This window comes from Meriones unguiculatus, chromosome 5 (genome assembly GCF_030254825.1).
Source record: "Meriones unguiculatus strain TT.TT164.6M chromosome 5, Bangor_MerUng_6.1, whole genome shotgun sequence".
Lineage (NCBI taxonomy): Eukaryota > Metazoa > Chordata > Mammalia > Rodentia > Muridae > Meriones > Meriones unguiculatus.
The window spans coordinates 41,196,946-41,211,010 of record NC_083353.1 but is presented as its reverse complement, the minus strand read 5'-3'; the positions used below and the strand labels follow the sequence as shown (position 1 = coordinate 41,211,010).

The window sequence follows — 14,065 nt, the reverse complement described above, 5'->3', positions numbered from 1 at the left end:
AGCTCCCAGGTACGCGCCCTTCAGTCCTGGGAATACTTTGTTGTGCTCACAGTCACTCGAGAGAATGGCAACCTCACGCCTTACATGCTCACTACCCGGAAGCAGGAGCTGGGCACCCACAGCCTGGGAGCAACGGTACCAGGTGTATTGTTTGTAACTGGAAACAAAGAGAGACTAATTTACCTGCTGCACTTGTCACCGGGCATCTTAAAACCAGCCTGCTCTCAGTGCCACCCCAGGGAGAGCAGATTCTTCAACTTTCAGAAGGTCCTGGCTCTAGTCAGCACTCAGTAAAACCAACACACAATTGAGGCAAACTGAAAGAAATTGAGATCTATATCAAAACAATGGTGGGGGTGTGAGGGGCGCATGATCCTTGTAGCTAGAGCACAGGAGTCAGAGAAAAAGATGAGGGGTGAGCAAATCCAGAGGATGAGCTCTGTGAGTAGCCCAAATGTAGCTAATCTGCTCACCCAGAACAGCCAGGCTGCAGCCTCCTGCCAGCCAGCCTGGACACCCATCACCACAGACTTACTGTTTCCACACTATAAAGGGCATCCTATCTCTGACAGGCCAGGTCTGAGAGCAGCACTCACCTCACTCTCCCTGCTCCTGCAGCTAGCAATGTACTTTAAGCTTTCTGCTCACTGTGTGTTCCAAAAACCTGCTATAATAACAAATTATTATTTTTTAAATGTAAAGTGCTATGAGAAAGTTTATGTGCAGAATGTGATGTCCGAGTTTTGTCAAATGATTCTTCATAAAATTACTGGGAACCTGGGAAACAGATATGTGGCTCTAGATGGTCACACAATGATTTGTTCTTTAAAGCAACAGAAATGAAACACCAGCAATGTAACTGACAATGAAAGTAAAACACTGACTATAATCTTAAGCCAGCACCAATTTTAAAATGCTCCATTCATGTGTGTGTGTAGCCTGACATGTTAGGCCCGGGGGACCACCCAAGCCTACCAAAGAACAGAAAGGAAACACAGCAAGGTTTTGGGCAATTTATTCACAGTTCCGGCGTAGTCACTGGATTTAACAGGACACAAGGATGAAATAACCATCTGGCTCAGAAAACTAAACATTCATTTAAAAGAATACAAAATCAAACAGAGCAATGATTATTCTAACCCCAGCCCCACAGAAGTATAATTTAAACAAATACCAAAACTTTATTAATGGGAAAACACACTCAACCAGAGAACATTCAAAAAGTTAACAATACCATTTTTATACCACTCTGGAAACTAGTACAGAAAACAGGATAATGTGAGAGCTTCCTAAGACATCATCATCAGCCTTTATAACATCAATCTCAAGCTGGTGTGGACGTACACTTAACATAGCAAAACTCAACAGCCTTGCTTAGCGACAGACACGACTATTTGAAGCCAATGCTGTCAGTTTTACTATTTGTCACCATCCCAGATCTGAGGATATGTTTAAAGTCATCAAGCTATGAAGACACTGAAATACTAGGAAGTGAGAAAGACCAACTTATGTTAAGACTTTTAAATCTGAAAGTAAACAAAGCCATGTGAAATCCATCTCTAAGCATAAAACACTAGTACCGTTGCACACACAACTCAGTAAACATGTGGATGTCATAAACCATGAACCATTCCCTTCCATTTCTTTGGCCTTCCCAATTCAATGTGAATTATGAATTCTTTTTTAAACGCATACTTTCCAATGACATTGTGCTTTTTATTTTTTTAGAAAAATTATACCATTACAGTATATAATAAACAGGTAACCTTAGTTTCTTTTATTGCTCTAGAATATCCTAATTATAAAAAAAGATAAAAGTCTAACCCCCAAAGACTGAAAGTGTGTTTGTTAAAGATCAGCTAGTTTCCTTCCCTAAAGAGTGACAAAAATGACTGACAGAGGAATATTACAAGGGACCAAAAACGGACTTTTTTCCTCCCATCTTCAGAACTACTCGAGTAAGAGCCCTGGAGTCAAAGGAATATGATGGCATTGCCTCAGAATAACCCACTACACAGAAAAGCTGCACAGTACCCTGTGACATCCCTCTGAGGTGCAGGGACACACAACTGCTTGCCATATTATTAATTGCTGTTCTTTATAGTACTGTAGATCCATGTATCATGGACAGGCTGGGACATGCTTATGAACACGATCCAAAATGTGGACTACTGTTAGAGTAAACAAACCCATATACAGCATTTAGCTCCTCAGCTCTGCCTTTCCACCCTCCCACCCACGACTCACACGGAACAGGTCCACCAGGACAGTGGAAAGTGCTTGGCTCTGCTGCCCAGCACAGTGACCTGCTCATAGAAGGAGCTCATAAACACCTGCTGACACAGTCACAAACTGAGTGACTGACAAACTGACAAACCTTTTTGCTCCTGTGGCATAGATTGTTCTTTTTCAAAGCTGACTTCAAAGTAACAACAATTAACTGGGCCATGTGTCTGGTGACCCACACTCCTCCCTGCTTAGCAAGGGCTCCCAGAAAAGGATGTTTATGTGAACTTAAACTTTAAATATACTATAAGAAAGAACTTTAGCTGGGCAGTGGTAGTACATGCCTTTGACGCCAGCACTCGAGAGGCAGAGGTAGGTGGACCTCTGTGAGTTTGAGGCTGGCCTGGTCTATAGACTGAGTTCCAAGACAGCCAGAGCCACATCGAGAAGCCCTGTCCTGAAAAACCAAAGCACCGGGAAAAGAACTTTAATAGAAAGCCTCCCTTTTGCAGAGTACTTTTGTTTTGAAAAATTAGATTTTCATGTCCTGGATTATACCAATTTTAGCTGGGCTTGCCTCACTAAAATATCTGGGTGTTAAGAATTAATTTAGCAAAAGAATTTAGTGCAGAAAGCAAAATGGGATATGGAAGAGAATAATACTTGTTAAGAAAATACTACTCTGATCTTCATTTGGGCTTTTGCATATTTGGTTTAGGATTTAGTCTACCTTGGAGTGTGTATGGAAGGCAAACTGATGAATGGACTCAAAGTCAGAGCCAGACAGAAGAAGAAAGTTCTGACATTCCAGTGTACAGAGGATACAATGGATAATTAAACTAACTGTATGATTCAAAACAGCTCCAACAGGACTCTGGATTAGTAACTGAGGTGACAGATGACCTAAGAATGCTGTGCTGATCATTTCCCAACTTCACAATGTTTCAATGTACCAACATCACCCTGTATTCCAAAACAACACAAGAAATGCAAAAACCAAACCAAAACCGCATACAAGCATGAGCAGCAGCACTACTACATCAAACACAAGAAATGACATTAAACACATGCTAAGCTAACATGAAATCTTGGAATTAATTAGAACAGAGAAATATAATTAAAATAGCTACATGGGGTATAAACTGTGGCCCTGTTTTTAAAAATCAGGTTTCCAGGATCCCTCAATGTGAGTGAAGCCTTCCAAAATGCCTAAAATCACATAAACTCTTTCTTCAACCCCCTTCACAAGAGGCCTTCACTTAGGTCATAGCATTAACTGCTTAGCATCAAGTTCAAGCACAAAGCGTGAGCACTGAGTGCTCTAAGCGCTGCACTTTTATAAAGGAGAAGTGAAAGCTTTTGAAAGAAATGGACCTAACCTGAACATAAGCACGCCTTTGTATGGCCCGTACAATCTGACCCAAAGAACTCTGTGAAGAAATTACTCTGCACACTTTTGGGGTGTCAAACTAATATTCTATTTTAAATATTTTATCCAAATCATCAACTTCCATTTCTGACACTATCAGCTAAAGGTATGCCAGTATCACTTACATCCTTAAACAGGAGTCAAGACAATACAGAGGAAAGCATCTGGAAAGGAACCCTAAATCTGATGTCACCCCACACTGGAAAGTATGTGATGTTCTAAGCCTAACCTAACACATTACACTGTAGGTCAAATGACCGGGGAAAGTGTGCAAAACTCCCAAGCAAGTAAAAAGAACTTCCAAACTGGCACCAAGGGGATGCTTCCTTCAGCAAGACAGAGAAGGGAGCTAAACTTATCTGCAGGAAACTCTTCCAAGGATAAAGCTGAAGAAATAACTGAGCGTGCCAATAACAATTTGAGATATTGTGATCTCAAAGGAGACAACAAAGTATGTCGTTCAACAGTATTTTTTTTTTTTAATTAAGTCCTACAGTTGCAAGGAAATGCAAACTACTCTTAGGAGATGAAGAAGCAAGGAGTCGGATGCCCCATGTCCTATCTTCAAATGTCCAGTCACACGTCAGTGTCTAAAGCAGTTCAGATTTGCAGTACTAAAAAAGCCTGCATGGTCTTCTATTCAAGTGCGGAGAATCTTGAGTAGAGTATGCACTGTAACATACTGCTTCCCATGTTCTATCTACAGAGATGACAGTCATGTCTGAACTAATTTAACTAAACTTAGATACATATCTCACCAAGTTTTTTAGGCATACAGTTTGATTTTAAAATAAAACAGAAACAAGCTTCAAAATAAACTGTAGCATCTATTTGCAAATAATGGAGCAAAACTCTCAGTGATGTCCAGGCACTAGCGCAAACTGGCTTTTAACTTTAAGTATTCCAACAAAATATGCACCAGTTTTTCATCATTCTGCCTAAATCAAGTCACACTAAAGGAAACTACAAACATCTCAAACACTCAACAATCCTCCTTGATTGAAGTGGAGGACCAGAAATTCATTATCCAGTTCTTTAAACAAACTACAGCTAAAATCTCTCAGGTTTTAGGTTTAGATTTAAATTCTATTAATCAAACTTCCCCATGTATTATTGAAAATGAGGAAATTGCACAAAAATCATTAGCTGAGTGGATAATTATAACTGATACATAAATAAGAATTTACTAAAAAAGGCTTTCAGGAGGCAATATTTTAAATCAAAAATTTAAATACAAAAGGTGTCGTGTGTTGTTTAAGTGTCTTAAGTTTCAGGTGTCTTTTACTCTACTGTTACAGATTTGGCAAGATTCCGTGGGAAATCAACCTGCAAAAAAGAGAATTATTTTAGAAAATATAATCACAAAATTTACCTTGGAATATTACTGATTGGAGGCAAGGTGCTAACATACTCAGGGAGAGCTGCCTTGGTCCCTCTATGGAGGCCCTGACAGGGAACCCTACAAACACAGCAGATATTTGGTTCCCACAATAGCAGGAGGACTTAGGTTATTACAAGCACTGCAGCCCTCACTGGGGGAGAGAGACAAACAATACAAACTGTCCCACCCCAAAATGCCAAGCGCTGCCTAGTAAAAAACAGTCCTGCCCCTGGTCAGGCTTGTAGTAAATGCCAAGGCTGCTTTAAGTCCTACGAGTAAGAAGAAACGGATGTAACTATGAACCGCCTGTAAAAAGCTAACAGGAGGTAACATGAACAGGATAAAATTTTCGAGGTGGGAGGGGCCTTTGAGAAGGCACAGCAAGCAAAGGTGCTTGCTACTAAACCTGAGTTCAGTACTTAGGGCCCATACTGTGCAACTCCTTCAAGTTGTCCCCTGACCTTCACCCATGAACTGTGACACATGAATACATACTAAATAGACAGATAGAAAGACAAACAGACAGACAGACAGGCATTGTTTTAAAAATAGTTGGGAGAAACTGTACCAAGATGTACCCAAGATAAAAGCCATCCCACAGCTCAACGGAGGTGAGCACTCACATCGTAGCCTCTCAGCACAGCCAGATGGAAAGCCAGCAGCTGTAAGGGGATCACACTGAGGATGCCCTGCAAGCAGTCCACGGAGTGGGGCACCTTGATTGTCCTTTTTGTGTTCTTAATTGTCTCAGTGTCCTCCTTATCACAGATCACGACTGGGCGGCCCTGGGAGGAAAACCACATGCAGACACAGTCACCAGGAAGTAGATGCTAGACAACAAGTGGGCATGGGCCCCACACTAAATGATACAGACATGCTCTGACTGTTCACTTAGACAGAGGCAGAAACAGGGTTCATGGACTCAGTAGGCTTTTCAAAAAATTTATACAAGAAAGGAATGCAAAATTTAGTACTTGAATACAGGTCTGCCTTCCTTTGAAGTTCAAGTTTATTTCCAGTACATTGTGCTTAGGGAGAAATGGTTTCTGTAATTAAAATATTAAAGCAGCAGATGGGGGGGCTAACAGCCACAGCATTACTGTTAGTATAAACTCAAAACATAAGGGTTTCTTTTGAAGCAAATAATAACATTAAGGTAAAAATTAAAAGCATTGTGCTACTGATGGGAGAAAGAAGTGAGACTGGGGCCTACTTTTTGTTTTAGTTCTGTATAAGAGCTGCTTTTGCAAGGAATGATGGCCAGGTACCATCAAGTTCCAAGTGTCTGGCTCCCTATCCCTGAAAAGCAAAGGAGCTGACAGAAACACTATAGTCATCTAGTGCTTTCGTAACCCACTCATAGATCTCTGGGGCTCCCTCACAGCACTCCACCTACCTGCCGGGCAACCACTTGCTGTAGAGCGTTCTGGCACTTGGCATAAGTGTGGTCTCGCATGATGATCATGATGACAGGCATCAGCTTGTCCACCAAGGCCAGGGGGCCATGCTTTAGCTCACCAGCAAGGATGCCTTCAGAGTGCATGTAAGTAATCTCCTTGATTTTCTAGATGAAAGAACCAGGTAAGTCTTTAGCTCATTTCTCAAAATTCCACTTTTAAGAAAATATTACACACAGCATCTGAGATTGTATGTGAAGAAGTATTAAAGGGCTACTGATCGATAACTATAGATAACAAGTGAACAGATCATTACTTCCAAAACACCAACGAGCACATAGTGTTGAAGCTCTACAAGAGTACTCTTAAGGCTCCAGACTATCGAGAGCAGTCACGCTGCTCTGCAAACATTCTTCCACTTGCCTTATATTTCACTTCAATTTCTTATCTAATAAACCTTAGTCTGTTGTTCATATTTCAATAGACGTACAGCCAACTTAAACTGCTAACCCCAAGGTACCATGTAAACACTCTTCTTGGCTTTCCCTTTTGAATTATGTTCTGTGGCATGTTCTTAGGTAAATAAACCATAATGAATACATAGAGGCATTTTAAACATTCTACCTATTTCAATTCACTTATTCTACAAGTATGTGGAGAGTCAGCAAAATGATTCAATAGATAAGGATGCATGTTACCAAACATGACAATCCAAGTTCAAGGCCCAGGGTTCAAACGGTGGAAGGAGAAGCTGACTCCAGTTTAAGCTGCTCACTGAGCTTCGCACATGCACTGTGGCACACCACCTCCCGCCCACTTCTATCCCACACACACACTAAGTAAAGGGACGGCAAGGCTCCGGGATATAGTGATTGCTTGGCTTGCTGTGCTAAATCCCTACCATTGCACAATAAATACAAGTGTATGTTCCCTGTCCCTAAGTCATTAAAATAAACTCAACTTTAAGTGAGGAAACGCACCAGGGCTCCTTCAAGACATGTAGCATAATGATAGCCTCGTCCCATTATCAGGACTGACTTCTGGTGGTAAAGTTCTGTTGCCAGCTTCTGAATTTCATCATCCATGCTCAACACTTCCTTAATCAAATCTGTTAAGATAAAGATTAGCCCCGTCTATGAAGAATGAGCAATACATTGAACAGATAAAGCAGCTATGCTATACTTGTAGCATACAACAAAATGCCCAGTATTTCCTTTTAACACATGGAGAATCAGAAAGATCTTATTAACTCTGCAACTATAAACCACAGTTTCAAGAGTGAGATGAGAATTTCATCCATTATTCATTCCCTTACGAATCAAAGGTATAGAAAAGAAAATAAAAAGCCTGTTTGCACTTCCCACTAGAATGGTGGGCCAGAAGCTGCGTCCTGTGACACAGTCCGGGAGACATTAGAATTAAGAAAAGAGAGAAAGAGAGAAATAGACACAAGGGACCTCTGATGTAGCTCCACTGGATGAGTGCTTGCCTAGTATGCACACAGGCGTGGGTTTAATTGATATAACTGCATAAAACTGGGCATAATGGAGAACACCTATAATCCAAGCACTGGGGAGGTAGAGGCAGGAGGAACAAGAGTTCAAAGTTCACCCTGGGCTATGAGACCCAGTCTTAAAAATCAACAACAAAACCAAACATAAAAAACAAAAAAGGCCCTCTATTACAAAGAGAAAGAGATCTTCAAAACACAAAGGATCAAAAGAGCCACCAGGCAAAAAAGTAATCAAATGGAGAACAGTTCCCTGGTTGGGAGAAGGGAAACAGAAGTTTCATCCAAAAGGTAAGCCAGCATCCTTGATGAAGCCATGAGAGGATGAACCCGCAGGACAAACCACAGCCCTCAAAGCCTCTTCATCAGGTACTGGTCCTCAGACAGTGACTCCTCCAGCACATGGGCCAGCAATAAGGCTCCATTCTTTCATTCTCCATGGCTCAGTGGGCACTGGCCAGACACCATCTCAGAAAGAAAGCTACTTTTTAGAGCTGAGCTAACCAGCGCTGGAGAAATAGCCTATTGGCCAAGAGCACTGAATGTTCTTTCAGAGGACCCAGGTCCAATTCCCAACACCCACAAGGTGGGGCACTGTGGCCAGTCTTTGTGGGTTCTTCTTTTTCCTACCCTTATCTCTCAGGTTTCAGCCCCTAATACTAGAAAGGAGAGAAACAAGGATAGAGAGGAAAGAAGAATTAGGAAAATCCCTGAACCTAATTTCTTTCCTTTTGTTTCTGCTTTAACCACGGCGACTGACACACCACAACCAACCTCCTTAAATGACCAACAGCCACCCACTCATCCCACCTATTGCTCAAGCATTTATATACCCTCTGAAAAGTTCCCAGAATTAAATGTCATGCAATCGCAGGAAATATGTGCAGCTGGCAAAACCACGCAAATCATGGTCAGCTATTGCCGACAGCCCAAAGCAGCCCGATATCCCTACACCTCAGATTAAAACGATTACACATTCTTAGATTTCTGTGTTTTTAAAGAAACTGAAATTCCAAAATTGCCACTACAGCTCACAACAATTCCAGTTCCAATCCTCTTCTGGCCTCTAAAGGTACCTGCATGCACACAGTGTAAAGATGTACATGCAAGCAAAATACCTATACACATAAAATAAAAGCATTAAATTTAAAATCTGAACTACTCTGGGCCTAAGTACAGAGAACAACCCAGTCAGGGAGCTGGAGGTCAGCCTGTTACACACCAGCCGAGAGGCGGCAATGGGAGACAAGTGGAGAGAGCATGGGGCTAGACAATGACAAGACAAAAGGACAGGCAGCAGGAGGCTCAGCCCAGGCAGTGACGCGTATGGAGAGAGGCAGCTGGAAGCTTAGCTCATTCGCTGAAAATAACTCTGAAGCTGACAGGCCTCAGCTTCTGCTGTTCACTGCTATGGAGTCCAGGAAATTTGAAGCTTAGGTGACCTCTGGGGTCACCTAAGACCACTGAAAGCGTATTTGCATTACGATTCATAACAGTAGAAAAATTACAGTTATGAAGCAGCATCAAAAATAATTTTATATCTGGGGGGGTCACTGCAACATGAGAAACTATATTAAAGGGTTGCAGCGTTAGGTCGAGAACCACTGATCTAGCAGAACATAAAAAGCAGAAAGGATTCCAAGTATCCAAAGCCATCCTAAGCAAAAAGAGTAATGTAAGAGGTATCACAACACCCACTCTCACACTGCACTACAGAGTGACAGTGACCAACACACAGCACTGACGTAAACCCAACATGTAGACCCACACAACAGAGGACACAGAAATAGACCACATGGCTGCAAGCCACCATTTCTAACAAAATGTCAAGAAAATACACTAGAGAAAAATCACCTCTGAAGAAAAAATTACTTCTTCATGAAACATACCAGGAGAACTGAATATTAACATATAAATAAAATTATATCCATTATTTCTCACCCTGAAGAAAAACCAATTCAAAACAAAGCAAAGACTTTATGTCCTGGATATAAAACTCTGAAATTACTGACAAAAAATATATTGAGAAACGATAGGCAAAGATAATGACTTCCTCAGAAGGACCCCACTAATAAGGAAATGACCACAAAAACTGACAGGGAGGACTTCATGCAATTCAAATTCTGCAGCTTTGCACAGTACAGTATGACAGCCAATGAGGTCTACGCAGGGTATGATTATTGCTGATTTAAAAACTTCTGCACAGCAAAGAAAAAGGTTAGCAGAGTGAAGAAACAGTCTACAAAGTGGATCTTTGCCAACTGTCGCCCAGTAGATTACTAGTTATAGTCTGTAGAGCACCCCAGTGCTGGGGATGCAGCTCTGGGGTGGAGCGCTTGCCTCATGTGTGCAAAGCCCTGGCTCAGTCCCCAGCACTGCAGGAACTGGGCATGATGATACACTTGTAATCTCAGCACTTAGGAGGTAGAAACAGCAAGATCAGAAGTTCAAGGTCATCCTTAGTTATATAGCAAAGTCTGAGGACAGCCTAGGCTATGTGAGGCCCATCTTACTAAAAACAGAAGAAGGGAAGGAGGGAGGGAGAGAGGGAGAGAGGGAAGAAGGGAGGGAGATTATTTCCTATGCTAAGAAAAAAATCTATTTTAAAACATCTGTAAAATTATGAGTACTATCATACCTGGCAGCCGCTTCAGTCCAAGCATGATCTCTTTGCGTCTCTCTTGCATGGAGATCCTGTCATCGCACATCATAAGAGCAAACATCACAAGGGACACAAACTGGCTGGTGTATGCCTAAACACCACAGACAACAGAAAAATTAGCTCCAGTGAACTGTAAGAACTTGGAAATGAACAAAAGATGAAAAACAAAATCCCAATCTTTTCACAGCATACACTGTCCCTGTGACGCTGGTCTGACTCAGCCCTTGGAAATCTTTAATCACAATGCACTTGATTCTTGTTCTCAGACTCACACAACATCACAAAACATTAGTGCTATGAGAACGTAGGAAAGGGAAAGAGACTGGAGGAAGGTCCAGCCACTCTGAATGTGCCTACCCCAGTAAGGGAAAGGACAGGTTCAGGCTCCTGGCACTAGAGATGGATGACTAGCTATGAACAGCAGGGCCCCCACCTCCACACCCCAACACACACTTTTTAACCTTTGCCACTACCTGTTCCTCATTTTTAATTTTTTTTCTTTTTAAGATAGGTTCAGCTCCCCTGGGCTGGATTCAGAGTAATCCTCCTGCCTCAGCCTCTCAAGTACAGAAAGTGGAGTTGTGAGCTACCACACTTAGCTCATTTTCACTTTGTGTTGGAGTTTATGGGAAGAGACCACCTTGGGCAGAGATTTACCCTCTGTGTGCATGTGGAAGACAGAGGTCAACCTCAGGTGTTCCTCAGGAGCTGCCCATTTTGGTGTTTTTGTTGAGTGAGCCTCTCACTGTGACCTAGGGCCCACTGAGTATTCTTTATCCGAACATCAAGACCCAGGGATCCACTTTTTTCCACTTTCCCACTGCTGAGATGCTAAGCACACACCACCAGGCCGAGGTGCAGGTGCTTGAGTGCCACGCGCTGTCCTCACAGAGGTATCGCCTGGACAGGCTCATGTTCTTACTTTGTTAACAAACAAAATGTTCAAGAAAGGCCTAAGTAAATAACAATTTACCCTGCAAACCCTACAATGACATATTTGTAATTTATTCATGTGGGTGTCTGTATGCCACAGAGCACATATGAAGGCCAGGACAACCTCTAGGAGCTAGTTCTCTCCTTCTATGGGAGTCCAAAGGATCAAACAAGTCATCAGGCTTGGCAGCGAGTTCCTTTATTCACTTAGCTACACTGCGACCCCAGTTTTCTTTTTTTATATTAAGTATGAAAAGAACCTATCTCCAATAAAAGAAAAAAAAGGAAATGAATTATTGAGCTGAGTGAGTTTGTACACACAGTCATACACACCTACAATCCCAGGACTTAGGAGGCAGGGTCAAGAGGATTAGGGACCCAAGACTCTCCTTAGCTAAGCACAAGCTCCAGGCTAGTAGGAGATACAGACATGAGGTCCTGTCTCAAAAAACATTCAGTTAAAAATAAGCATTAAGTGGCAGAAGTGTAGTATTTTATAATGCTCTTTTACACCTAACATCTAAGCACCTTCCTTGCTTAGCAGTGTGAATGAACTAGCCTCAGATGTCCCCTATGTTAAGGGTTCAAGAACCAAAGATTATCTTGAGAATTAGTTCAGACACAGAAAGCACCCAGTACCATTCCTGACACACCGAACAGCGCTGGCAGAGTCTGAAAGACATTCCTTCTCCTATGAACACAGTGTGAACCTTCTAGCTTACAGACACTGCAGCCGCCTTCTCATCGCTCTATGTGAATGCAAGATGCTCCTGTTTGTCACATTTGGTCAAAAAGTCACAATTATCTTTCAGTCACAATTGAAGATCATTTTGACATTATATTTATTTGGCGTTGGGGGCACACATGCTTGTCCTGACTGGCACGTGAAAGTTAGAGGACAATTTGTGGGAGCCAGTTCTCTCCTTTCACCATGTGGAAGAGTCTTCTACTGAGCCATCTTGCAGCCCCTAACCCCTTTAAGACAGTCTCCCCATGTTGCTAAGCTGATCTCAAACTGAGAGCTCACGCAATCCCCACCTGTAGCATTCCCAGCTGCTGAGACTGCCGGTCATGGCGCCAAACAGCCTATCATTCAGCTTCAGGCCAAAGAAACTAAGATTTCTTTTCATGTGTGTTAGTTATTTTATATTCTCTCCTTTGAAAATTTGTTTTTTTAATCTGTTTTTCTTTTTCCCTTTCTCTCCTCTCCCCCCGACCCTTCTTGGTTGTTTTGTTTGAGACAGGGTTTCTCCATGTGGCTCTGGATGTCCTAGAACTCCCTGTAGACCAAGTTAGCCTCATATTTCGAGATCTGCATGCCTCTGCCTCCTTGGTGCTGGCATTAAGGGCTTGTGCCACTATGCTGGCTGACAGATTATTTCAAAGAAAGCTTTCATGTCTTAGACCTTTGAAGCTTTTACTTAATTCTTATCACTAAATTGTTAGACACACTGTGCTGTGCACAGGCTGTCATTCAGCAAGTGTATCATGGTTTTCCACCTGTTCCCAGCACTCTTCCCTGACTCTCATCCTCACTGATTATGCTCCTATCATGCTGAGGAAACACCAAAGACCCCAACACTTCTGTTGGAGCTCTGGCCTTCATTCATGGCTACCTGTTGCCACAGTACCCCCCCAGCAGTATGGAACTGCTTACACTGAAGTATGCCCCTGCCTCACGCTTATGGAGCCTGCGTTCCAGGGCTGAAATCCCTCGTCACTATGGGTATGCAGAGAATCACTAACAGAGCAAAAGGAGACCAGTATCTTGGTCTCCTTCAATAGACGTTCAAATCCAGTTTGATCTGGTGACAAGCACTCTGTCCAGCTCCTCCAGACTGCACATTCCACCATGGCGTAGTACCCCAGCCACTATAGTTTCCATCTCATCAGCACATAACAAGAAACTCATTATGATAAAAATAAGCTATACCTCACACTTACAGTCTACTTGGATCTGAAAAAAAAAAAAAAATCAGCCAGAAAATATTGACTGAACTTTTCAACTTGATTTTCTTTTTATTCAGCCAAAAACAAAATTACTTGGACACGTTTGGAAAGAAAGAAGAAAAAAATAAAACCTAAGTCAGCAGTGTGGTAAAATTTTAAACACCTGCAATAACAAAAACTGCAAATTCTGCACACTGACACCATCAATTCCTAAAGAAACACCAAATTATCTATGGTCTGATATTATGTGAAAGTCAGTAACAGCCCTCTAAAACAACCATTTTTTCCAGAGGTAGAAATTTACATGCAGGCTCATCATTGAGCTAGTGGTGGGGAGTGATGACCAACTTCTGTAATTACTTAGAACATATAAGCTCACATTTACCATTCAGAAATAATCTGTAATAAAATATCCCAAAGCTTGTCTTATAAAACTTCAAGATAAGAATATCTAAGACAGTTGAAAACAAAATTACATTGGAATCCAAGAAAAACAAAACTATATTATATTGTCATATTTCTTAAAATGTTTACATTTATTTATTTAGAGAGTGTGGGGGTGCAAAAGCACAGCACA

General features: G+C 41.8%; 1 protein-coding gene across 1 annotated transcript in view; it reads right to left on the bottom strand.

The window, feature by feature from the left end:
- Nucleotides 1-999: 999 nt before the first annotated feature.
- Gfpt1 (glutamine--fructose-6-phosphate transaminase 1) overlaps nucleotides 1,000-14,065 on the bottom strand; it is a 51,289-nt gene continuing 38,223 nt past the window's right edge. Inside the window, exons 15-19 of the mRNA XM_021660848.2 lie at nucleotides 10,582-10,696; nucleotides 7,414-7,541; nucleotides 6,433-6,600; nucleotides 5,660-5,821; nucleotides 1,000-4,981 (exon numbers count right to left, since the gene is read on the bottom strand). Of these exons, the coding sequence (XP_021516523.1) occupies nucleotides 4,937-4,981; nucleotides 5,660-5,821; nucleotides 6,433-6,600; nucleotides 7,414-7,541; nucleotides 10,582-10,696 (618 nt within the window). The 3' untranslated portion in view covers nucleotides 1,000-4,936. The remainder of the gene's footprint in view (nucleotides 4,982-5,659; nucleotides 5,822-6,432; nucleotides 6,601-7,413; nucleotides 7,542-10,581; nucleotides 10,697-14,065) is intronic.